Raw genomic sequence first — 26559 nt, forward strand, 5'->3', positions numbered from 1 at the left:
GGCCTTGTCATCAAGCCTGGTTGCCAGGAGGAAAGACTGGTTTTGCCACTTGAATCTCTCTCTCCTTTCCCCCCGCCACAAATCAAAATTATTGCTTATTTTGGTTCTGTCTTATCCTTTTACAGTGTTTGTGAAAGTGTGTTCCAAGAACCACCTGTATTTAATTATCAGCAAAAGAATTTATTAAAAAGGTGGCTTCGCGGTCCTTACTTTGGATCTGGTGGGTCAGAACTCTGGCCACAGCATATGGGATCAGCATTTTATTTTATTTATTTATTTGACAGAGATCACAAGTAGGCAGAGAGGCAGGCAGAAAGAAAGAGGAGGAAGCAGGCTCCCCTCGGGGCAGGGAGCCCAATATAGGGCTCAATCCCAGGACCCCAGGATCATGACCTGAGCCAAAGGCAAAGGCTTTAACCCACTGAGCCACCCAGGTGCCCCAGGGGATCAGCATTTTAAACAGGTTCTCTAGGAGGCTCCTCAACACACGGAGGTTGGCACCTGTAGGATCACGTGGTCTCAGTGACTTCTCTTGTGCCGTGCATCAGAAAGGCCACCAGTCACCTGCCTACTCTTGCTGTCACATAAGCTTTGTGGGTCACTTGGGATTCTGAAAAACCCTCCTTGCTTTAGTTCAGACAGAGGAAGAGGCAATTTACTTTTTTAGCAGCTTTCGAGGACATAGATTTTCCCAGAGATAAGTAAGACCTGACTGAACTGTCTTCCACTCTGGACATCTTCTTTTACTAGCATCCATTTCTCTACAACTCAGGAAGCCGAAGCTCGCACCCGCCTGCCACCAGCCTTCGGTGTATGGAGTTAATAATGTGCTTTCCCTTCCCCGGTTGTAGGGTTTGTTAGGGCCCTTGAGCCATACGCTCAGGACTTACCGCCTGAATGTTAATAACAAGGTAAAAAGGATTAAAACTTCTGAGTGTGTTTCCATTAATTTTTTTTTTTTTTTGCAGCCTTGGATTGATTGCTTCCCTTCCCCCAAAGCGCACCCAGTGTGACCCTGATTTAATGGGGCTTAATCAATAGACTGCAGAATGACTAATTTGTTTCCACTCATTTCTTTATTGAGTATTTTCCAGGCAGAGGTGAGGATGGGAAAACTGCTGTCTGGGAGCTCGGGTGAAGGGAAATGTGGAGGCGCAGAGAGACAGCTGCCTGTGTTGACTGCAGTAGTTTTTAAAAAGCACAAATGGAAGGGGAGAGAGAATGCTGATAAAGATGCCCGTCCCTCTGAGGTCCCGTTTCTGCAGCATCATGTGAAAGGCCCCTTGCTAGCCGGCAGGCAGCTCTCGAATGGCTGGTGGGTTTGTTTTATGCTGATTTCTGTAAGCCACAGGAAGGTACATACTCTCCACTGAATGGGCCTAGTGGAACCCTACAAATTTTAAAAGCATCCAGTCTGCAGAGTGTTAAACCTTTGAGTGCGATTTAGAGTTTTCCTTTCTGCTCCCCCGACCATTCTTCTCTTAACTTTTTTTTTTCTGATTACTTGATGGGGAGACCCAATGCCACTTAGATTCTGCGGGGCTACACACCAAACATGTCATTAAAATGGAGTGCAGGTTTAGTGGAAAGGGAAGCTGTACCAGGCTGTGCCTGGGAATGGCTATTTATTAAGTGCTTGTTGTATACCGCTGACTTTTCACATCTTGACTTCTCTTCATTTTCAGAACAGTCATTTAATTTCGAAAATCAGGAATCTGCGAAAGAGATAAAATTATTTGCTCAAGGTCACTGAACACAGTACCATACAGTGAATTTAAAATTTGAACTCCTCTGTTGGTCGGACTTTCAGCGTGCTCACCAGCACACCACTCAAGCCAGCGGGGGCTTTTTCACGGGTGGCGGGGGTGGAGGGGAAGAGCGGTAGAGATAGCTGCAAGGGAGGGGAGCGAGGGCATGAGCGCACCCTGCTCACGTGCTTGTCTGGGTCTCTGTTGCTCCCCGAGCAGCTGTGTATTCCAAGAGTAAGGCTCTGGGAAGACCCACTTTGAGAGGTGCACGCTTCCAGTTATAAAGTAAGTCATGGGGATGAAAAGTAGAGCATAGAGAATATAGTCAATAGTACTACCTTTATGTGGTGACCGATGGGGACCTCACGTACTGTGGGGAGCACTGTGTAATGTACAAAATTGTCACAGCACTCGGTTGAACACCTGAAACTAACAGGATATTGTATGTCAACTCTTCCTGAATTTTAAAAAAAAAAACAAAACTGCCATTGGAGGGAAAGAAGCACAAAATTACCATGAACCATATACACATCTTATTACGTGTGGTCACGGAGCAATTCAGGAGGAAATCTGTGCATTTTAGTGACTACCTCTAAACCATGGTAATCCATCTCCTTCTTCAAAGTGAAAAGTTTATAGCTATGGAGAATATAGGAAGTGCACACAGATATGGTAAAAGACACATTTGATGGGCCCCATGGTTATATTTTATCAAGTGTTTATGGTGAAGGGCTATATATTTGTGAAATAAAAGAAGTGTGATGGCAGTGAGAATCTATATTTCAGAAAAGATTATTGGCCAATTTCGGTTTTGACAGCAAATCGAGTATCCCGTTAAAAAGAAGCAGTGAGCGACGTATCCAGCGGGAGTGTGGTGTGAGAACGTGCTTCTGAGTGCGTTCATAAGTGAGGCAGGACCACTGTGAGTGGGTGCTCCGTGTTCTTAGTACTACCTCCCTAACAATCTTAGGATAATAGAATAATATACATTTTTTAAAGATTTTATTTATCTGTTTGAGAGAGAGCATGCACAAGTGGAGGTGGGTGCGGAGGGAAAGGGAGAGAGAGAGGATCTCAAGCAGACGCCCTGCTGAGCGCAGAGCCTGACGAGGGACTCGCTCCCACAACCCTGAGGTTATGCCTTGAGCCATAATCAAGAGTTGACTGCTTAACTGATTGAGCCATCCAGGCACCCCAGGATACAATATTTGAAATGGAAGCAATTTGTTACTGGAAATACATTAATAATAAAAGGGGTTTTTTGTTTTGTTTTGTTGGGTTTTGTTTTTATTTATTTTTTTTGTTTTTTTTTTTAAAGATTTTATTTATTTATTTGACAGCGAGAGATCACAAGTAGGCAGAGGCAGGCAGAGAGAGAGAGAGAGAGAGGAGGAAGCAGGCTCCCTGCTGAGCAGAGAGCCTGATGTGGGACTCGATCCCGGGACCCCGAGATCATGACCTGAGCCGAAGGCAGCGGCTTAACCCACTGAGCCACCCAGGTGCCCTGGGTTTTGTTTTTAAAGAGAAAAATGCCTTAGAATCATGGGGTTCTAAAGTTCCTAAGACATTTCCTAGACCAGTAACTTTTGTCTAGGGTGGGCAAAGATGATTGATGGAATAAACATACTGTGTTTGGTTTTTTTTTTTAAACATACTGTCTTTATTAGTAAAAATTGTAAGAATGAAACTGGACCAGATGCAGCCCGGTAAGGCAAAAAAAGTGGGACAAGACAGCATTGCAGGAGGCATAGGCTAAATACTTTCTAGACACTGTCTTTATTTCAAGTTATTTTTCCAATACTGAAATGCCATTTTATTCATTGCTCTCTTAGGCTAACATTTATTGAATAATTTGCTGTAATTGACTTACTAATGATTCAACAGTAGATTTTCTTTAATCCACATATACTAAGTTATTTTGTTTTGAGTTCACAGAGAGTTTGAGGGATTCAAATGACTAATTCTAGTAGGCAGGAGAAAGTGCCCTTGGAATAAAGAGAGGCCAGAGCTAGGAATTTATTTTCGGGAATCACACTAATAGTCCATATTTTTTGCATGCTTAATACATGCCAGTCTTGATGTTGAGCCTTACGTGGATTAGTTCATTAAACCTTCACAGAACTCCATAAAGCAGATAGTATTAATATCTATGAGGATATGGGGAAATGGTACAGATGAGGAAACTGGTGCAGAAAAGATTTTTCTAGTTTGCCGTAGGTCACACAACTAGTAATTGTTACAGTGAGATTTCAGTGGAAATCTTGATGATGTTTAAATCCGAGCTCTTAATCCCTGTATTTTATGCATAGAGGGGATTTTTAAGCCTTGAATAGAATTGAAAGCTGAGGTCAATTTAATCTTGGAACACGCCATGTAAAGAGGACGAGGGAAGTGATGAGACAGCAAAGGACACAGAAGTAAAGCTGGTTATGGAAACGATGCAAGAGGGTTTAAAGGAGGAGAGAGTTATTAAAAGCTGCAGAGAAATCAAGAGGAGAAATTATTAGATAGAGCGATTATGTGTCTCCGAGAGCTTGGAGTGGAGCAATTTTGAGTGCGGTATTTAATCATACCTCAATATGTCGTTCCTTTTTGCAGCTTCGGACTTGTTTACTCAATCATTATCCTTGGATGTCACATTGAAGAGCATTTCTTTGTTGAGGATAATAGTTCTGCACAGTTTTTAGCAAATGAAAGCCTATTTGACACTCCCTTTCTTTGTCCCATTCCTTTTCACCTTCAAAATACATAAGTAAGTCCATATATAAGAAAAAGTTTGGGGGGGGGGTAGTAGCTGAGTGTCTGCTCTGCTGAGAACAGCAGAATTGTCTGGCCTGAAAAGATGCAGTCAGAGCAGCAGCAGACAGATGGCAACAGGTGGCGGAATAAATGTTAGTCGTGGGCTCTGCTGGGAGTAAGTATTCCTGTGCTTTTTTCCCAAGACCTCAAAACATGGGACAGGCTTGGTCAGTTTTCATAACGATAACACGTGTAGGGAATAAGGCTCATTTCCTCTTGTTTTTCCCTCACTGGAGAAATTGAAACAGAGAAAGGGATGGCAGAGAACAGGTATAACCCCCAGCTTCCCTTTCTCTGCATTCTCTCCCGGTCTTCCCTTTTCCTGCTGGTCAGCACAGAGTGTCCCCATTCTTGTGACCGACCCCTTCTATGCGTCAGTAGGGGGGACGGTTTCTGTCCTCTCCTACTCAGAGCGTCTCGTCACTTGACCCCCAGGATAACGCACTCTGCTCACTTCCCTCCTCGTGAGTGTCCCCCTCACCGCCCTGACCTCTCGGGCTGGAGTGCCCAGGATTTGGTTCTCAGCCACCTTCACCTTCCTGGTGGGCTCAGCCTGTCTTAGGACTTTAAAACCCACCTCAAGCAGATGACTGCCAGATTTCTGTCTCCCGCCCGGACTGCCACCGCGGTCTCCAGCCGGAAAGCCTAGGTCTTTTGGTTTTACCTGACACTTCTGCTTCTTTGTCACATGGGACTCTCACATTCAAAATGTCCAAAACCGAGATCCCAGTGCTCCGCACCATCTATCACCAACTGCCGCCTTTTACAGAGTTCCCCACCTCAACAGAAAGCAGCACCATTGGCCCAGTTGCTCGGACCAAAAGCTTAGGAATCTGCCCTTCTTCTCACACCCCCGATACAGTCCGTCAGCACATCCTTTGGACTTTTCTGTAAGTAAACCCCGGAATCGAAGCATTGTTCATCACCTTCATAATTAGTTTCCTGGTCTCTGCCGCCATCATTCCTCCCTGGATAATTGAATTATGCTCCTAACTAGTCTCACGCTTGATCTATTGCTCTCCTCTTTTTCAGCCATAGCGATCCTGTGTCAGTGTCAAGTTATGTCATATAAACTTCGGGGCTCAAAATTCTCTGGTAACAATTCATGCAGAGGAAAAACCAGAGTTTTTCCCAGTGACTTAGAAGGCCCTATGTGATCTGCCCCTACCAGTTGCTGCTCAGGGCATTTCCTGCAGCCCTCTCTGTGGATCACTTTGTTCCAACCATACTGTTCTCCTTGAACTTCTTGAACCTTTGAATAACACTAGTGTTCTTCCACCAGCCACCCCTGTGAGTCACTACCTTAACGTTTTCAAGGTGCTTCTCACACATTACTGTCCTAATAAAGCTTTTGGTGGCTGTCCTGTTTAGACTTGTAATATGCCTGTCCCTGTCGCCCCGTTTCCCTGTCACCATTTGCATACTTTATCTTGTATCGGTCTTATCTGACTGTCCCCACTTACCCACTAAGAGTATAAGGTGCATAAGGGTGGGGACTTTTGTCTGTTTGGTTCACTGTTGTTTCCCTATTACTTAGAATGGTACCAGACAAGGAGACCTTCAATGTATGTTTGTTGAGTGAGTGAGTGAAGTTCCAGAGTCTCAGATAGGGTTGTGAAGTTCAGGATATGCACGTATATGTGTGTCTGTGCAAAAAAACCTTCTCTAGATTTCTGAACTGCAGAGCCAAGATAAGAGCTCTCCACCAAGGAACAAAGGTGCCTCTGAGTGTGCCCAGATTGTTCTCCCTGAGAGTGAACATTGCCTGTTAGAGCCAGTATGAAGGGAGAAGCACATATTACCTTTTCCAACTCTGTAGGGTCCTTTGGCCCAGAATGATTTAAAAATGCTTCCCATAAAGGCAAACAAACCCAGAGACCTTCGTAGTTTCCCTTAGCCTCTGCAGCATTAGCTGAAGATAAATCTATGCAGAGTTCACTAAAGGGAACAGACAACTGCATTAAGCTATGTAATGATGAACACTAATGGCCTGTGACAAAATGGGTCTCTGTGGGCTCGGCTGCCATGCAAGGTGGGGATTTTTCCTTCTTTAGATAATGGTAATGAAAAAAGACAAAACAGAACCACATACAAAAACCGCAAAGAAACAGCCCGCAGGCCAAGTTCAAGGTGATTTTCATGGTATCTCTGTTTTTCCTTTCCTTTCTGTAAGCACATGCATTCTGACTGTAAAAGATACTTACGCCATTGACATTGTATGGTGATGGGGGACTCTGCTGTATTAAATAGCAGTGCTGTCCTCTTTATCTTCAGTAGCAACCTGGAATGTTCATTTGTTTCCGTTTCTGTGGCAAGTGTATTGTCATGCAGGTTGTAAAAGTGGTTCTTTTAGTTGCCTGTTATTTTTACTTATAGGCACTTACACCTTTATTATAGTGATTGTTTTCCGTGGATTCCTTTCTCATTCTTAATTTAGTGAAGAGTGTGTTTACCTAGACGTGCTTTTCCCCTTGGACAGCTGGGGAGTCTTGGATCAATCAGTTAACTTCCTGTATTGCCCGTGATGGTTATGAGGATCAAATACAAATGTATAAATATGCCTTATAAATACCATAAACATTTTTTTAAAGATTTTATTTATTTATTTGACAGAGAGATCACAAGTAGACAGAGAGGCAGGCGGGGGTGGGGGGGAGCAGGCTTCCCACTGAGCAGAGAGCCCGATGTGGGGCTCAATCCCAGGACCCTGAGATCATGACCTGAGCCAAAAGCAGAGGCTTAACCCACTGAGCCACCCAGGCGCCCCTACTAACCAAGATGATCTCTAAGACTCCTTTCAGTTATAAAACTGAAGTTCTCTAAGACTTGCAAAGCGATCTTCCTAGTATATTCTATAAATTTAGATAATTGGGTTATGTATGGATTTATGGTCAGCTCTTGGAGACACCAGATTTTATAGTAAATGTATCTTTTATATATATATTTCATATACATATAAATATACTTATTTATTATTTCTAATCTATTCAGAATGTCAGTATGACCTACACAGACTGTATTTTCACTGTTTGCTTCTCAGATATTCAGAACACATTTTACTCTCCAGCAGAATTATTTGACAACATATTTCCCTGCCCTCTGAATCTCCATGGATGAGCCAAAAGAAAAAAAAAAAAAAAAAAAAGAAGAAGAAGAAATAGCATCTCCATTTGTCACTAAATAAAATGCTGGTATGGTTCTTTTCTATAAATCCAGTTTTATTACCTTCCTCCAAAGTAATTTCTGATAATTCAGCCAGAACTCTCACTTTTGTCTATCATTTTCATGCTAGATTTTTGAATAAGAGAGCTATCTCTAATTTTAACCTAGGAAGAAAGGATTATAAGGCAAATTTCAAGACCCTGGCTTTGCTGTCTGATCTGTGAAATTTGGAAATTTGAAGAGTCCCTTTACTTTTTTTTCCCTTTACTTTTTAAAAACATTTTTGTTCTTATTTTCAGTGTCCATTTGTTCCCTTCAGCTTTCTCACATGCATGACTCTTACAGCCCCTTGTAGAGAGCTCGGCCATATTGATTTAATGGTAAGTTTCAGTAAATTTCCCCTGTTACAGGGCTTGCTGCATACCAGGCAGCCAGGGGGAAGCAGACAGATGTGCTGGTTAACTAATTTTAAAAGAGAAAAAAAATTCCATTTTCTCCATTCTTTAATGTCATGGCTGTCCTGCCAATGACCTGATACTGAGATGTTTTAGGTTCCCCCTGGCATATGTTACAGGAAGGAGTGACCTGACCTTTTAAAAATTTTATTAACATTTATAAATTTGTTTTAGTGTATTATGTTGGAAGCAGTGATTTTTCTCCGGAATGAATTGGGGTGACTGCTGTATAGTTTGGTAGCCATGTCCTACATGAAGCTGGTGGACGTTACAGAGAGTATGCAGATGCTGGGGGGCTTTCCCCCTTCTTCTGCTGCTTTTAAAGCTTCTGCTAACGAGGGTGGAAACATTTTAAATTTTCCTTGAAAGCATTTTACAAACAACTGAATCATTAGTGTCAGCCCTTACGTAGCTGGTTATGTTTTCATTATTGCTGGATGAAACACTGAGGCATGGGTATTCATGCATTCTCCTTTCTTCAGCCTCTTCTCCATGCCTAATGTATTCCAGACACTGTGCCAGTCACTAGGGCTGTAAGAGTGATGGCCACGGTCCCTGTTCTCAAGTAATTTACAAACTGATGGATTAGGAACCTGTGGTATACAGTCAAGATTCTAATCAAACCTTTTTTTTTTCCTCCTCTCCTAACTCTGTTCGAAGCCCCAACCCATACCTTGTTTTGCTTTGTTTTTAACTATTCTATTCTGTCTTGCTAGTAAATAATTTACTAGTAAATGATTTAATTTCTAAATACTTTGTGGGCAGAAATATTTGTCATAGATCAAAAAAGGAAATCTTTATTAATGCAAATAACAGGAACCCAGCTACATTCACTTTTATTGCCATAGCAATCAATTCTCATCTCTTCCACTGTGCCCTAAGAAACTGAGCAGTGCGTGGGTGTGTGGAAGGGACACATCTCCCACGACAGCGAACCCCGGAGCCGGGAGAGGGGGCCTGCTGCCTCTCTTGCCCGTTCACCACAATCACAGTTGTGATGCTGACGGTGATGGACACGCCATCCATCATCGGCCTCTTTCCAGATGCTCCTGTACCATGAAGTGAGCCTCCCAGCTCCTCAGAGAGTATGGATTGCTGTTTTATCTTGCAGTAAATATTTGTTTGTTTTATAGACAGGGAAATTGAGGCATTGAGAACATGAGTGGGTAGATAAATAAGTCATGGACACTGCTAGGAAGCATCAGCTAATGTTGATTGAGCGCCTGTGGAACATAATACTTTCCTAAGCCCCACGCGGTATATTTTGTTTCTAGTTTTCCTCCTTTACTGCTCGAGGAGAGTATTCCAATGGAACGTACTGGCTTGAGTTTACTCCCTCGTCCTCCGAGAAAGCTGTTGTTTTGTTGTTGTACATTTTACTTTTGCATTTGCACTTTCCTGATTACATTTTACTGGTGACTTTAGGTATAGATAAGACCTCAGAAGAACATCAGCCGTGCTTCCAGATTCTAGGCTCTTCCAGGTTTCATCACTCAGTTTTTCAAAAATCGTGAGCGTTGTTATATATCAGATGCTGTGCTCGGGGCCGAGGCCAAAAGATGAATTAAGACTCAGTTCCTTATTCCCAAGAAACCCCATTTTAGTAAATTCTTTTTAGTACCATGAAAATTGTAATACACTTTTTTGTTTGCCTGTTACTAAGATAAGCAACTCTTTATTGCAGAACTTTTCAGAGCCTTTTATACACATGGCTCACTGTGACTTTCCAGAGGCAAAGAGTGTATATAACATTTTTTTAAGGTTATCTGAACAATAAACACGTTAGTCAAGGATTTGGGGGCTTCTGTTCTTTAGAACACACTGGAAACATCTGATGACATGGCCATTTCTGCCCATCCACTTGCCAGTCAGCGCTGAAAATGATTGTGGGCAGACAACCCAACTTTGCCAGAATAGCCGTTAAAGATTCCGTCTCATCATTCTGTGAAGCTGGTTTTCACCCCAGCTACGTAGCAGCCAATGGAAGAGAAATAGACTGCTTCCCAGCCGTGCACACTTAAGCTCAACCTATAGATTTGTATTCATGAAAAGATTACTAGTCACCTAATCTAGCCCCTATATTCAACTTGAGAGGAATTTGGAGCTAGTATAGTAAAGCTTTGTGACTTACCTAGGATTTAGAAGTAGCAGAGCCTAAAACAATCCAAGTCTCCCAACTCTTCCATGATACCAGATCCCATCTCAGATGATACCTGATCACAAGTTTTCTACCTCAAAGACATGGAACTTCTGGGGCGCCTGGGTGGCTCAGTGGGTTAATGCCTCTGCCTTCGGCTCAGGTCATGATCCCAGGGTCCTGGGATCGAGCCCCGCATCAGGCTCTCTGCTCAGCCAGGAGCCTGCTTCCTCCTCTCTCTGCCTGCCTCTCTGCCTACTTGTGATCTCTCTCTGTCAAATAAATAAATAAAATCTTAAAAAAAAAAAAAAGACTTGGAACTTCTAAGAACCAGCAGGTATGGTACAAACAACTACATAAATAGTCTTTATATTTATTTATTTGACAGAGAAAGATCACAAGTAGGCAGAGAGAGAGAGAGGAGGAAGCAGGCTCCCTGCCGAGTAGAGAGCCCGATGCGGGACTCAATCCCAGGACCCTGAGATCATGACCTGAGCCGAAGGCAGCGGCTCAACCCACTGAGCCACCCAGGCGCCCCCATAAATAGTCTTTATAATCAAATAAATGAAAGATAGCCTTTACAATAAATGCTTTTTGCCCTTTTCCAACAGAATGTCTTTGCGGTTTGCTCACCTGCTGTGTATTCCCTCATCATGTTTAGAGTGTTTTAGCTAAACAACCATGTTGTGTCTTGGGCGCTGGGGAGCGTCCCTCCTCTGTTCCCCACAAATGAGTGTAGTGATTCACTGTCAAAATCTGTGCACTACAGAAGCCCTTTGTAGGTTATGTTCTGAATGTTTATTTGTTTGTTTTTTAATGTCAAAAGAAGTGCAATAAATCTAGGCAGGGTTAATAAAAGCCATTAAATGTATGAATGGAAGATAAGTTATAAGACAGCCTTGCTTTTCTCATAAACGTGTCCCAGAAATGCATGAAAGACAAGTAAAAATGTACACGTACATTGTATAATAGTCCATGGGCATCTTTAGGTCATGTTCACGGTCGTTTGCCAAACAGGCAGTTTTCTGAAGCTTTTCTGTAACAGGGCACCCAATAGCATCATAACAGTATAGTTTCATACTTGTGAACAGATTATAGTTCATATGTCTGGTTCATTTATTAGTTAGTTGTTTGGAACTCAGAATGCATTTTCTCATAGAAATAATCTTATTTGGTACAAACCTCTGCAAAACAGTGTTACCCACCATCTATCTCTAGTGTCTTACTGTAGCTTTCTCAACTTAACTAAAATTTGTGTCTGGTAATGGATTTAGAGTCGGCTTGAGATTCTGGGAGCCCACCTCTTCCTACTGAAACCTGGCAGCAGGGTTAGAAGTTCATAGGCCCTGCTGGGACTTGGTAAATAAAAGGGACCTTAGAGATCATCCAGTCCAACCTTCTTGTTTTAGAGAATAAGGACATTACCCTCAACATGCCCTACTTGTGGTCACCAAAGAGCAGGGCCGAGATTTCGTACTTGAGAAAGGTAGGTGGTGAGGGGCAGTTTCCAGGGGTCACTGATGTGAGGAGCATAACATGACCTGGGTGCAACGGCAGTTCTGGGAAAGGCAAGTCTGCGCATGGCGAGGAGGATGCAGGGTCCTTCTTGGTAGGCCCATCAGGATTGTTCTCCCCTTTTAGCCTCTCTCTTTGTGGCCTACAATGGCGTCTTCCCCTTCCTAGTTGCCAAGGCATATTGGGTGAACTCCCTCTCTTTGGACAAGATGGCGCTCACCTTTCCCTTCTGCATTGGCCCTACCAGTGCCTCAGCACAGATGCTCCCTTCTTCAATGAGGCCATGTCTTGAGGGGAGAGTTGAGGGGCAGAGCAAGCTGTCTTTGGTGCTTGCGGAGCCTGCAGTGGTGCCCGGAGATGGACAAGGAAGGATGTTTCCAGCAGTGGGTAAGGAAGAGGAGTTGTCAGGCGTCCCAGGTCAGGGGTGTGGGTGATGAGGCTGCCTGAGTGTAGAGCTGGCCTCGGCGTCAGCGCCAGGGGAGCCGTTGTGAAGTGGGGGCAGGGGGAGAGAAAACAAGGGCAGAATCATGGCTAAGCTGGGGGATCTGTGTGCGTGTTCGTTAGGACCCAAGTCTCTACACTTGTGGATATTGTTTGCCCAATGGAGATAGTCCCAGTTGGTTGAATGATCTGGAGAACATTCGTATACATTCCTGTGTGAGGGCATTCACCACAATGATAGTGTTTTGTTTGTATTTAACAAATATTTATTTAGCTTCTATTATGCATCAAGCAACGAAACAAATGAAGTCCCTGCTCTTAAGGAGTTTATATTCTAATGGGAGATTCAGATGATAAACAAATTAAAATACCTCAGGGTGGTAAATACTTGAAGAAAAATAAAGCAGGGTGGAAAGGAGGCAGATAAGTTGCTGTTTTATATAAGGTGTTCAGAGAAAGTGTTCAGGCAAAGACTTGAATGAAATTAGGAAGCAGCAAACCATGAGATACCTAGGAAAGAAACCTTCTAGGCAGAGGAAAGAGTTTTTTATGTTTTTATTTAGTTTCCACTTAACATACAGAGTAATATTAGTTTCGGGTGTATAAATACAGTGATTCAACACTTCCGTACAAACCCCAGTGCTCATCCCAACAAGTGCCCTTCTTAATCCCCATTCTCTCACCCTAAGGCCTTTTAGATGGTGCTAAGCCCATTCCCACCTGGGCGAGGTGGGAAACTATTGGAGACTTTTGAAAAGAGGAATGTCGTAATCCGATTTAACTTTGTAAAGGATTGCTTTGGCTGCCATGTGATAAATGTACCATAAGGGGACAAAAGTAGTAGCAAAGAATAAAAAGCCACTGCAATAATTTGGGTTAGAAATGATGACATGAACTAGGTTGGCAGCAGTGTAGGTGAGAGGGGGTCCCACTCTGGATGTCCTGGGAAGACTGGGAAGACTGGCCAGTGGGTTGAATAGGAGTGTGAGAAAAAGAGGAGTTAAGCAGATCGCAAAGGTTTTTGACCCAAGCAGCAAGAAGAATGAAGGTGGGATTTCCAAAGAGGGTGAAGATTGCAGGAAGAGCTGAGTTCAGTCTTGAAGATGGAAATTTGAGATGCCTGTTAGATTAGCCAAGTCTGTATGTTGAGTGGTTAGTTGGATACAAGACTCTACAGTTTGGAAGTGAGAACTAAACCAGCGTTGTCCAGTAGAATTTTTTTTTATAACTTCACTGTCCGATATGATAGCCATTAGCCACGTGGCTATTAAGCACTACAGTTGTGGCTAGTGCAACTGAGGGGCTAATTTCTTATTATTCTTTATTTAATGAATTTAAATTAAAAATGGGAGAGTCACATGTGGTTAGAGCTACGGTACGGGTCCGCATGAAAGACCATAGATATACTTTTTTTTTAAGATTTTATTTACTTATTTGACAGAGAGAGACACAGCGAGAGAGAAGGAACACAAGCGGGGGAGGATTCTGAGAGGGAGACGCTGAGCGGGGCGCTTGATGTGGGGCTCCATCCCAGGATCCTGGGATCATGACCTGAGCCAAAGGCAGACGCCCAACAACTGAGCCACCCAGACACCCCACAGATATAAATTTGAAAGTCACCAACATTCCAAGGCTGTGAAAAGCCCTGAGACAGGATACAATCCACTTGGGTGGAAGCACAGGTAAAGAAAAGACTTCCAAGACCTGGAACCTCCATCGTGTAGGTTGGGAAGAGGCAGAGCTCCTGACAGAGTTTTTTTTCAAAAAGGAACAGACAGTGAGGAAGCAAAAGACCAAGAGAAGTTAGTTTTTAGGCAACCAAGGGAAGGAGGTGTCTTAAGGAAAGGGGACAGCTCTGTCAGATGCTGCAAGGCTCTCCATCACCCTCATTACACAGCGAATCACTTAAGGGCTTGCCTCTTGAAGGACGGCTGTCCTCCAGCCCAGCAAACAATTGTTGCTTTATACATGTTTGCAAAGTGAAGAATGTTGAACAAACGAATGAATCGATCAGCTTTTACAAACTCATTTTCAGGAAATATGCTCCCTCATGTAATGTCAGCGCACTGAAATTTTACACCTCCCTTCTGGAAATCCCACACTGGGCTCATTCCTGCTTACTCGCCAGGACCTGCCTCCATACCCCCCGACTGGTGCTCACAGGACTTGATTTTGGAGAAGCTGGTACGGAGACTGTCTCAGCACCTTTTATCTCTGGAGGCGAAGTGAAAGAACGAGTTATCTGCCTGGGCCCCGCCTCCCTCTTCCTTACTCTGCCTTTCAGGTGTTGATTCCTTAAAGGACCTGCTTTTAAAGGGAATTCCTGGTAGGGAAGTTGGAAACTCTATGCTTGGCCTTTTGGCGCAGCCTTTAGGATCAAATGAAGAAGTTACTATTGGCTGGGAAGAAGCAAGTAATTTTACCCCAAATCCCTGAAACACTGGTGTGAGTTATTAAGTTGGTTATGGTGATACCTAAATCTATTTTTTTTTTTTCCTTTTCCAAATTCCCTGTTCATTCTTCTGGACTCTGTGCTGATGTCAACTTGGTTTCTTCTGCCTATTCTTTTGTGTATTTTTTTTCCTTGTTCTTTTCCTCATTTATTCCCATCTTGAAAAGTTCCATTCATTGTTCCTATGTGTGCCTTAATTCAGATCGTTACTTGGTCTAACCACACTCATTGTTATCTTGTCTTGCTGTTCCCTCATATGCTTTCATTTGGAATCTCTCCTTGCCTCCAGACTTCTGACTTCGTTCTGGGCACCTGGCTCTGCCTTAGCTTCCATTCTGTATTTGATACACAGCTTCTGATTATCTCTGATTAGCTTAAAGAGGAATCTCAAAAACAAAGGCACAGCATCCATGCCTTTCTCCTTGCCCCCTTTCATATGTTGATTATGGTTTCTATGGTTCTCCCCTTAAGTATGATTTCAAATAATTACCATGATACTTTGTTAATACTCATTTTCCTTGTTCTTTATTTCTGTATTGTACCACCTTAAAGTACTCAGTGAATGTTGTAATTGACACAGAAAATGCATTATCCTTCCTATTGTTAAAAATACTCAGTCATGTGGGTAGTGTTGGCACAGCACTGTATAAGGAGGAACAGATGCTAGGGTAGTATGGGGCCTGATGCTTGAGACCCACAGTGACTTTCCATAGTGAAGTCCAAGGGCGGCAAGAAATTTGTGTCAGTCTCAAGCACTACTGAGTTTATATCTGCCAAGAAAGAAATACAGAATTGTAGGTTACCTTAAATGATTAAAAGTCACATGAAGAATGGGGAAAGAAAATCCCTTTGGATTAGTGGCTAAAAAATCTTTTATAGTCAAAAGCCATACCAAAAGCAATGTGGGAGACCCTAGAAATCAGAGATGAAAATGGGAGTGGATTATATATAATACAAAAGACAAATGCACACACATTTCCTTCTAAATGGCCTTTTAATGTAAGACACGCTGATTAAGACAAAATGCATGGCTAATTAAGGCATGTCTTAAGAGGGCTTGGGGTTGCTGAATTCTTCACACATTGTTACACTTAGTTTATTTTGAATTCTGTTATGATAACTATATTATTTTTAAGGTGTGAATTATTACAGTCCACTTACATGAAAACGACAGATTAGTAAGTGAGGTTTGTGTGTTTAACCTCGTGATTTGGTTATATGCCATTTGTGTGCCTTGCCTAGAATGTTTGCCTTCTGATATTTCTGTGTGTTAACCCAGCTGCCTCCTTTTATTGCTGCCATATTACAATGGATGTTTTCTGCATTTTTATGAAGAGCCTATTAGCAGCATAGGCTTGATTTAAAGAATTTCTCCGGCTTATGAATACAGTTCATCTCTGTGAATGAATTTAGCACTTTAATGCTATTTATTTACTCCACACCATAAAATGTAATATAATAAATAATGGGTCCCTTGGGCTTGTGGTAAAACTCTGTGATCATCCTCCCAGCAGGAAGATGAGCATAACTTGAGTGGAGGAATAATGATCAAAATTCACCACGCTCACTGGGATGCCATTTATATACCTGAATCTAATAAAGGCAGAATTACAATGCTTAACATTATGCTTAGTACCAGCATCTGGATGTAAGGAGGCTGGGGGAAGGAAAAGACTCAGTCATATTAGCAACATTTTGGAAGATTATATCAATATCAACTCCAAATTAGCAATTTGGAATAAGGAAGTGTTCTTAAAACTACACAACACATGATTTCTTGTGATAAATACATGTTAGGTTAGTATTTTCTGCCATCTTCATCCATGGAAAATTTGTGGATTTTCGGCGGCAGGGGGAAGGTGGCAGAGGAGGACACCGTTTCGTAATTCCTTCATTACCAGTTTATCGTTTTGGAGCCTTTCAAGATGACCCTCACTGTCAGCTATCCATAAGTGAAACATCCGCAGTGAAGTGAACAAATGAAATATCTCATTGTGGGCATTGGTCAGTAGGGCCATTCCGTTTCATGGTTGAAGTCCAGAAGGAGTTAACATTCATGAATGCTTAGAATTCTGTGTGTGTAAATGTGTACCTGATTATATTGAGATTATCTGGGTTATCTTTGTATTATCTTTGCTTTTATCTCCCTTCATTAGACATTTCTTCCTTGAAATAAAAGGTCACAGACTTAACAGGAGCTTGACTGATAACGTAAATGAGTGACTTTGGCGTTAATGGAGACTTAGCCAAACTGGAGGGGCTAGCCTCTGTGGGGTCCTGCTAATCACTGTCATTTAGTAGATAATCCCAGTTGTGCCAGATTGTCTAAATTTGAAAAACAAGCAGAAAGTCAGATGCCTTTAATTATTATGTAAAATCTTCATGCATTCAATTGTCACCTAATTTTTAAAAATTAAAGAGCATAGACTCCTGTCACATATGTCAGCACTCTGGTTTGGGTTCATAGGTTGCCTGTGATAGTTCTGCTCTACATTTTAAGTTCATGAAAATGCTTATACAGTAAAGGCTGTCATTGTCCTGTTAGCTTGAGGCATTTACTACGAGCTCCAGCGTGCCTCCATTTTGAGTCTCCTTGGCCACACACAGTTGCCACATGACGCATTGCTAGGGCTTTTCTTTGAAATTAAATCACTCAGAACATCTGTAAAGGAAGACTGCTGAATGAAGTTAGGTATTGCAAAGTAGAGGTGTACATACCTCAAAAAACACAAAGTACTTAATGTTTCTTTTATATTGCGTTTTCAGTCTTTAAAATCAAGATAATTAAATTTTATTGCTTATTTATTTAAAAATATGTACATGGTAGAAGGATACGCTGAGGTTTCCCTTTATGGAAATCGAGTCATCGACAGATGATTTGGTGATCGTGTTTTGCTACCAGCAAATGGTACACAGAGCTGTCAGCAAATGAAGGCATCAACTCGAAGTGTAACATTTTTAAAAACCAGGTCTCAAAGGATTTTTTCATTTCACTCAAAGGCATTTGCTAAAGTCATAATTTTATTGTTTATCATATGATATGATACTCAGGAGAACTCAGGTTGATCTGTCCACACAACTCAGTGGTTCTCTAGATAGAATTTCTTTAGTAGCAACTAGAGCAGTAGATGTATGTATGTAATGGTGACCAATCTCCGAAGACTTCTTGTCTCATAGTTCTATCTAAGAATGTGTGATATCACCTTAGAAAAGCCAAGATGACAGAAATACTCTCTAGACTGTGTGTGAAGCTGTGGTTCGTGATCAGGGAAGAATTAGCTTTATACTGGAAGATTTGGAGGGCTGATTTGCTCGTTACCCACTTTTGGTGTAGGCAAACCATTTTACTTGGCAGACTGCGATTTAGAGCAGACTATGTTCCTGATGACCCTGTAAAATGAATAGCCCTAGACTGTATTTCCAGATAATGGAGGGCGGAACAGTGTAAAGTAACCCTCAGATGAGAGGCTTCAGAGGGGACAGTTTCAATTTGGTGAGCTGGGAGTTCGGTAGTACTTGTTTCTTGGTTGGGCATCTTCAATTATTAGACTGAGCTAAAATCTGCCTTCCTGTAATTTTTATTTTTAATTTCTTCAGCTTCTAAATTCACATAGCACTTTTTGGTTATCTTCTCTGGCAGGTGATCGTTTCTGCCTTGTGTATTATCTGTACTTGTATGGTGAATAAAGAATGGCTCATCTCAGGGTACCTGGGGGGTGCAGTTGATTAAGCATTTGACTCTTGGTTTCCACTCAGGTGGTGATCCCAGGGTGTTTTGATGGAGCCCCTCGTCGGGCTCCCTGCTCAGCACAGAGTCTGCTGAGAGTCCCTCCCCCTCTCTCCCTCTCCCTCCCCTCCTGCTTGTGGAGACAAATAGAATAGCTCCTCTCCATTTGGGAAGGTTGCCTACCCTTTGATGGAGAACATGAGGCAGCCACATCAGCTGATGGAACTCAGTCAGGCAGGGAGTTGCAAGATACGTGGGGATGAGAGTTGCAGTCATTTACTCATTCAGACAAATATTTACCAAGTGTCCATTATATACCACGCACTGTTCCTCAACAGCGCACATACCCTAACTTGATGCCTTAAATTTCCTTCGACTGTATACTCCGTGAGAACAAGATTTTTGTCTGATTACCTTTGTATATCCCACCTCATCGAGCACAGCATGTTACGCTGAGAATGTGTTCAAGTTTTATTTTTTAAATGAGTAAAACACTGAGTGCGCCTATTTTGGAAAGCACCATAGAGTAGATCTAATCCCTTTATGTCAGCCATTAAATAAATTAGTCACATTTTCCTTATGTGCAGACTTAAGTGACCTTAGTTTCTTAACAGTTGTTTTTTCTGAGTAGTTTGATTGCCTTTCTTGGGTTCTTCTCTAGTAAAGTATTGCCCTTGTCATGTGTCTGGCCCAGGAGGGAATATAGGATTCAAGATGGTGTCTGAGTATATGAAGTAGAAAGGAGAGTGCTGTATTTTCAGGGATTTGTGAATTCCCCATAAGGCATTTTATTAACTACCACCCTCTCCTTTTTTCCCCCAAGGCAGTCTTTTCTCTTTTTCACCAAGTAAATATATTAATTAACAGGATATGGTATGTCTGTGTAAGAGCCAAGTTTGTATACTCCGGAACCATACTCCTGATAATTTTCATTAGTGAAAAGACCTTTTATTTCCAGTAGGAGTTACTTATCGTGTGCATTACAGAATGCTCTCCAAAAAGTCATATACAACTACCATTTTGAGGATACACACATACATACAGCAAGTAAGTATACACATGTGTGTGTGTGTGTTTATGTGTTTAATGTGTTTAATCGAAAGAGAGAGAGAGAGAGAAGTGGGGGGAGAAAAAATTAAAATAAATTGATGACTTTCCAAGGCTCCATGTTCTTGCCTCCCTTATTCTGACATACTCGTTTATACTGATAATATCTGTGTGATCCTTGTAGAATATTATTGTTTTATTTGGCCTCCCTATTTCCTGTGCATGAAACAAAACTAACTGGCTTGGTAATTCTTAGTGTTTCTCTTGTCTCTCATTTTTAAGTTCTAGAAAAAAGAATTAAAATATTCTTGTTGACATCTTTGTTATGGTTAAGATGTGTTGCTCTTTCCTGGGAACTAATGACAAATCCCCTTGTCTTTACAATTGCACAAACCTTCTACCAAATCCATGGGTCAAACGACCCTATCCAGGTGATTTACTGTGCTTGATTTGATACATGATTTCATCTTTAGACACTTCCATCTTTGTCAGGGCCATACTGATCTCCCCACAAGGGATGTGGAGCTGAATTTCTCATATGTCAAATGCACTCCATGCATTAAAAAAAAAAAAAAAAGAAAGAAAAAAATGAGCATTATTTTGAGTTTAACCATAATAAAATTCCAAAGCTTCAATTTGTAATTCTAGGTTTTTATTTTAAAGTTTGCTTTTCTGTTTTTTGTTTTGTTGTGTTTAGTTTTTTTTTTTTTTTTTTTTACTTTGGTTTTTGCTTTCCTTCTACATTTCCAGCTTCCTTTATTCTTTAATTTAGCAAATATTTTTAAAATGCTCACATTGGGGGCACCCGGGTGGCTCAGTGGGTTAAACCTCTGCCTTCAACTCAGGTCATGATCTCAGGTCCTGGGATCGAGCCCCTCACCTTCCCCCACTTCTCTCTCTGCCTGCCTCTCTGCCTACTTGTGATCTCTATCTGTCAAATAAATAAATAAAATCTTTTCCAAAAAATGCTCACTATGTGCGAACTGTATTCAACACCTTGACAGTTAAAAAGGTAAATGAAAGCTCCTTTCCTTTTTCCGGAACCCAAAAAGCAATCCCTCTTAAATCCTTCCCTTTCTGCTAAATAGCATCAGAGTATAATGCGCTGGTGTGTTGTTGTTGTTAGTGTTCACTAAAAGATTGTATACATTTTAAGTTTCCTTCAGTGTTCTACAGGTAATGTTTTACAGAGCCTGCATCACTTAGTCAACTAGAATGCTTATTTCAGGTCCCGTGATGTGCTCAACAGTATACTGGACTTAAAATGCATCACTATAAATATACTCATAAACTTTCATTGACCATTTTCAATAAGGCTCTATTTTCTCCAGGTTCAGAATGCTGTTTTAATAAAGGGTGAATTTTATGGAATGGAAATTGTGTTAAATATATTTTAGTAAAGCTTTTATATATGTGCATGCGTATGTATATATAGGTAGATATGTGTGTGTGTGTGCATATATATATGCACACACACACACACGATCTTTTCTAAATAATATTTCTGTATGTTATAAATACAAAAAGCTTTTTTGGTTAGATTTAATTGCATGTATAACAAAATTTGCAGGGCCATTTTGCAACACCATAGATGGACTGCTTTATTCCATAGACTAATTCCAGTTCTAAACCATAGGAAAATTTTCGTTAACTAATTGAAACACTCATTTGGATAAGAACTTCAGCAAGGTTCAGTAATTCTCAATTTCCCACTTTGCTTGCAAAACACAATGTAAGTACAGAATTACGCTCTTCACAGCTTATTACACTGTGTGTTCACTCAAAGGGAAATAATTTAATGCAATTTACTCCCAACTGTTTCCCTCATGCTGACCCCTTTATTAAAGTAACTGATTTCTCAAGGTTATGTTTATTTTGAAACTTTTATTTATTTTTGGGGGGGAGGTCATAAATTGAATCACACACCTGATGTCGTCCCTCACCTTTTGTTTTTACCCCCTTCTGGATTTCTGCATTGTGTCACCACCCAAGCTCTTGAAGGCTCCTGCCCTCCTCCTTCCTGCCCGGTTGAGCTCCATTACTTCTTTCAAAACTTAGGCATTTTATTTTTGTATTTCTCTTGTTATTCTTTCATTGTTCAAACTGATCTCAGGACTTCTCTTTAGTTCAGGTGCATCACATACTAATCATTTAGGCCCTTACCCTGGAGTGTTTTTGTCAACATTTCCCAAGTTGGAAAAGCACAGCATATTTTCACCCGTTATCCCATAAGTCTAATGCTTCTCCTCCGTAAATTGCTCATTTGGAGAGAAATCAACACGAATGCACCATTTCAAAAACCAGAGGAAATTTTATTTTCCAGGTTTTACAAAGGCTTTTTTTTTTTATATACCTTATGCTACCTTTGTTCCAAATCAGGCTTTTTAACTTACCTTCTCCCAAAGCATTTTTATTAAAATGTTGTTTTTAATTTCTCCTTCTCATAAGGGATGGTGATCAGTTATCACTCAGAGCAGAACCTTGCACCTGACAAGTGAGGGACTCCTATGGAAACTGCTCTAACATGGCCAGGAACTGGCCCTGGAGAGTTTAGTTTTGTTCTGGTTTGTTTTAGCTTTGCTTCAATCCCAGCTTCTCCCCATGGGATGGTGGAGACATTATAGGAACTATAATGCTTTATAATTGGTCAACATTGCCAGTCTTTATTTGCGGTAGGGCTTTTTTTTTCTTCTAGATTTTGCATTTTCTCAGTGCACAGCATTCTGGAGGACACTGGAGCTAAAAGATTACTCAGAAATGGCCAGAGGTGATAATGTATACAGGACAGCATTAGTTTGCTAATTTGCATGCGATCTAAGCATGGAAGAAAATAGAAATGCAAGTTTAGAGTGGTTAACAGATCACATTATCTCATTGTTAAGGAGTGGGTGTTTAAAAAAAGGTAGGTGAGACTCCTTTGTGGTTCTTACTGATTTTATTTAATGAATTTATTTCTTCCTTCTAAGGAACCACCTTTACTCCTCAGCAATCCCTGTGAATTAGAGGCTAAAAATCTTTGTTTTACATCTGGGGAACAAGTGGATATTCCTCAGCTTCCTCCTCATACAAGAGGGTGATTGATGGTTTTGAAATCAGAGTCTTAACTGAAATAAATTTTGTCTCAATTTGAGAAAAAACAGTGATAACACAGGTTGCCCTGCCCAGCCAAATCAGGCTTAGGGGACTTTTTTTTTCTTTTTTCTTCTTTCTTTTTGGTCTTCTCCATTTACATGTACCCTGGACTAAAAATCTCCTATTTTCTCCTAAACTTGATTTAACAACATGGCATACGTTTCAAATGTCTGAAATAAAGAACATAGCACATTCTACTGAACTAGGAGCCTAGTGGTTTATATATGCTGGGTCTAATGCATTCCTCACCTTACATAAATCTCCAGAAAAGCTGTAGGAAGGAAACACATTCCCCTGACACGACAGGATGTAAAATGGATATAAACCAATTACTTTTTGCAGTTCTTAGAGCAGTCTCAGGAATCCTGACCCCTCTGACTTCATTTTCAGGCAAGAACCCTCCACCCCCACCTTGCAAGGAAAAATAATTGAGCCGAATTCCGAGCAAGAAGCAGATCAAGGTTCTCAAAGAATAATTTTGCTGGGACCTATGAAGCAAATCACCTCTCAAACATGCCAAAAGTAGTTGTTTAAACACATTTAAGACTCTAATCACAGCGGTCTTTGATGAACTTTTCCCACTTTAAATACATCAAAGTAAGTAAAGAGAGTAGAGAAGGCCATTAGAAAATCATTATAATAACACCAACATTGATCTACTGCTCTCTTCTTTGGAACCTGCCCTCCCCTTGTTTTAAGCTATTCAGGTGGGCTTTATATAGTGAAGTAATCAAACTCTCCAGGCCATCAAAAAAGAAATTTAAATGAAGGGAAAAATAAAACCAAAACACTTCTTAAAGATTTCAAGGGAGCTGATGTGTGCTGTGAGTACCCAGTTTTGGGCTGTGACTTTCAAGTTGAACCTTTTCCGTGGTAAATAGCCTCCTGCTTATGCCCGCGTGTTTTGGCTTAAAAAAAATCAATCTCTGAGAAAATGGGCTTCCATCTTCCTTTCAGCCCCGTCTCCTTTGATGATTGATGTTAATTCAGTAAGCTGCTGACCCAAGAAAAAAGAATTGTTTGTGCTGTTGTTTTGAATAAATAAACTTACAAAGAATCAATGGCTGTAGCTTAGAGAAATTAGATGGTAGAGAGCATAAAGTCTCTTTCTGTCGTGTTTCTCATGTAAATAAAGCAGGTAAAGGGCATTTCGGTGCAGGATATCTTTTTGAATGATGGAGGCTTGCTTTGAAGGGGAATTGTTTTTAATTTTAAAAGAAGTGTTCTCTGTGTATCTGAAGTGAGAAAAGTCCGGATTTCTACAAAACAGGACACCTACTTATTCCTGCAAACAATTCCAAACTGGCAGTAGGGAAGCAGTCCCTGGGCCTCAGCTCACATTTAGTATTATTTGGTTTTTTGGACCTCCGTCTTCCCACTGCCGTACAGAGAAACATTTCGGAAGGACTTTTGGAATGTTCTTATTTTGTTTTAAAATGGAAAGGCAATGTGGTCTGCCAGACCAAAATAGTTAACCCAGGCAATTTTTCTGATCTCACTGGCTGTGTATGGACTGACTGTACTGAGTGCTTTTGCTTTGCTTCATCACCATTTCCTTGACCTAAACCATACCACCAAGTGCTGTCATGGAGGGAAGGTGACATCACCTGTAAAGACTATTCTTCAGGCAAAAAGGTGATTCACTGGGTTCCTGGCCATGAGACTTAACACTGGGTGTTACAGGCTCTTCAAGACTTTGGAAAATTGAAAGACGGCCTTGCTTTCTCTTCCCTTTTGGTACCACTTAACTCCAGCAATGGCAAATAAAGATGGTGCTTCACTTACATTACCTAATTCATAGCTGCAGCCAAACCAGCACACATTTTTGTTAAAAACATATGCAGAGTTAGAACTTAACATTGCCTGTGCCAATATCAGCTTTACAAATCGTAAACAACCTCAAAAACCAAGAAATAGTGGGAAGGCTAAGTAGGTTATGGTATTTTCAGGTGGTATACCATTATATGGCCATGAAGTCAGTTTCATACTCTGGAAAATGGAGCTAATAATACCCACCTCACAGGCCTGAGAGAAAGACTAAAAGAATTCATATTTGTGAAACACTTAGAACAGTGCCTGGCATTAAATATCCTAGGGCTGTTTGCTGTTTTTGTTAGCAGTATGTTAAAATGTTGTGCATGGAGAGCTTTTGCTAATAAAGAGAAGTATGTATCTTTCAAGTGAATATGAAATCATAAACACACTGTGATCTTAATGATGTCAAATACTACTGGAGGTAATATAACAAATAAGGAACATAGTTATCCCTAGGTATTTTTTTCCTCTCTAGTTTTTAATCTTTTCTGTATTTTTAATGTTTTCAGCAGATGAGCATATGTTCTAGGCTGTGAAAAAAAATGTGATTTGAAAAAGTGTCAATAACTCCAGCCTAGTTTCTAAGAATGCATTTTGGTGAAAAGAAATGACCTGATACATCCAAGTATGGTAGGGTAAATTCAGATATAAATAAAAAAAGTAAATATCCACCAGTTTAGTCCAAATGTAGGCATACAATATAATGTATTTCTATCTAGTTTCAAGTCCTGACCCTACCAGTTGTTAGATAGTTGGTCATAGGCAAACTTCTTGAAACTCTAGAAGTCTCGTCTATAAAAGAGAAATAAAGTCATTTTTTTCTGTTTATCTGACACTGTGCTTGAAAGGATTACATAAAGAAATAAATGTATGTGGAAGTACTTTATAAGTATTATCTAAGTGCATACAAAATATTCCATCTAAGCTTTGTCTTTTTAGAATTTAAATGTTATGGAGTTTCAGTTATAAAATATGGTATTAACTAAAGATAATTACTGAAATATTTAACAAAGAATGAATGAAGTATGATTCAACAGAAAATAGATATATCTCAAACTGTATTTTAGACTTAAGCCTAAACTATAGTTCCCATTGGGATTGAGACGTCAATGAAGAACTGACTAGGTAGTCCAGAGTCCAGTTTATTTTGTGGGAAAAGGGCCAAATAGACATTTTGAGATCATTAAACAATACTCTTGATTTAGAAGGAGAGTAACAATGATGTGCATACACAGTTCAGGCATCAAACACTTGATTGTCTCCTAGTGTTCCTTATTTTCTATTATTCAGGTTTTGTCTTCAGTAGGGCAAGTTGATGCCAATGAGTGTGCATACCTATTTATGCTCGCATTGCTGTTTGGAGTGAAATCTTCCAGTGCTGGTGTTGAGCGACAAAATTAGCAGTGCCACGTGCGTTGATGATTGTGGCATGAACTTAGGATTCTGCTTTAGACTTTAATTATAGTGAGCTGTGTCCATCATTTTCAGTCTATTTATTCATTAAATAAAGGATTCTTAGGAAGGGCAAAGGACATGATATATGTAAAAATGGCTTTTGAAAACATCTAAATTATAGAACCAGGATATTTGTATAGCCTCAAAGTATCTCCTCCAAAGTATTTATTAATTACTGTGGAGGCTTAACATAAGTCCACAGATGTCTTGATGCTCCTCCCTCCAGGAGGCAAAACCCAATTCCTCTGCTGGACGTTGTAACAAACCCCTGGAAAGGGAAAAAGGGTAACAGTGGAGAAGCCTGATAGATACCACCTTGCATGTGATCAAAGTTTACATCACTAGTAATAAGACCTATTGATATCATGTATTCCCTGATGTGATAAGATGAGAAAGGCACTTCACCTCTGTGGTATTCTTCACAAAAATCCATAACCACAGTCTAAATCCTGAGAAAACATCAAAGGAACAAAATAACTGGTGAGTACTCTTCAGAAGTTTTGAAATGATGAAAGCCAAGGACTGAGGAATTGTCATAGATTGGAGGAGACTAAGACATGACATCTAAATTTAATGTGGCATCAAAGATTAGACCCTGAAACAGAAAAAGGACATTAGCGGAAAAATGGGGAAATCAGAATATAGACTGTAGTAAACAGTATTGTACCAGTGTT

General features: G+C 40.7%; 1 protein-coding gene across 3 annotated transcripts in view; it reads left to right on the top strand.

Moving 5' to 3' along the window:
* The window catches only part of EXOC4 (exocyst complex component 4), a 724031-nt gene that overhangs the window by 359274 nt on the left and 338198 nt on the right, over positions 1 to 26559 (top strand). Inside the window, exons 11-12 of one of the 3 annotated variants that reach the window (XR_006384314.1) lie at positions 7588 to 7738; positions 8009 to 8114. The exons of 1 other annotated variant lie outside the window; for it this stretch is intronic. Coding sequence is in view for 1 of the 2 variants with exons in the window: in XM_044246588.1 (XP_044102523.1) it covers positions 7588 to 7627 (40 nt within the window). In the remaining variant the exon portion in view is untranslated. Of the gene's footprint in view, positions 1 to 7587; positions 7775 to 8008; positions 8115 to 26559 lie in introns of those variants that run through there. One more of the 3 variants, XM_044246588.1, reaches the window with a different exon arrangement.

This window comes from Neovison vison, chromosome 4, assembly GCF_020171115.1.
Source record: "Neovison vison isolate M4711 chromosome 4, ASM_NN_V1, whole genome shotgun sequence".
Classification (NCBI taxonomy): domain Eukaryota; kingdom Metazoa; phylum Chordata; class Mammalia; order Carnivora; family Mustelidae; genus Neogale; species Neogale vison.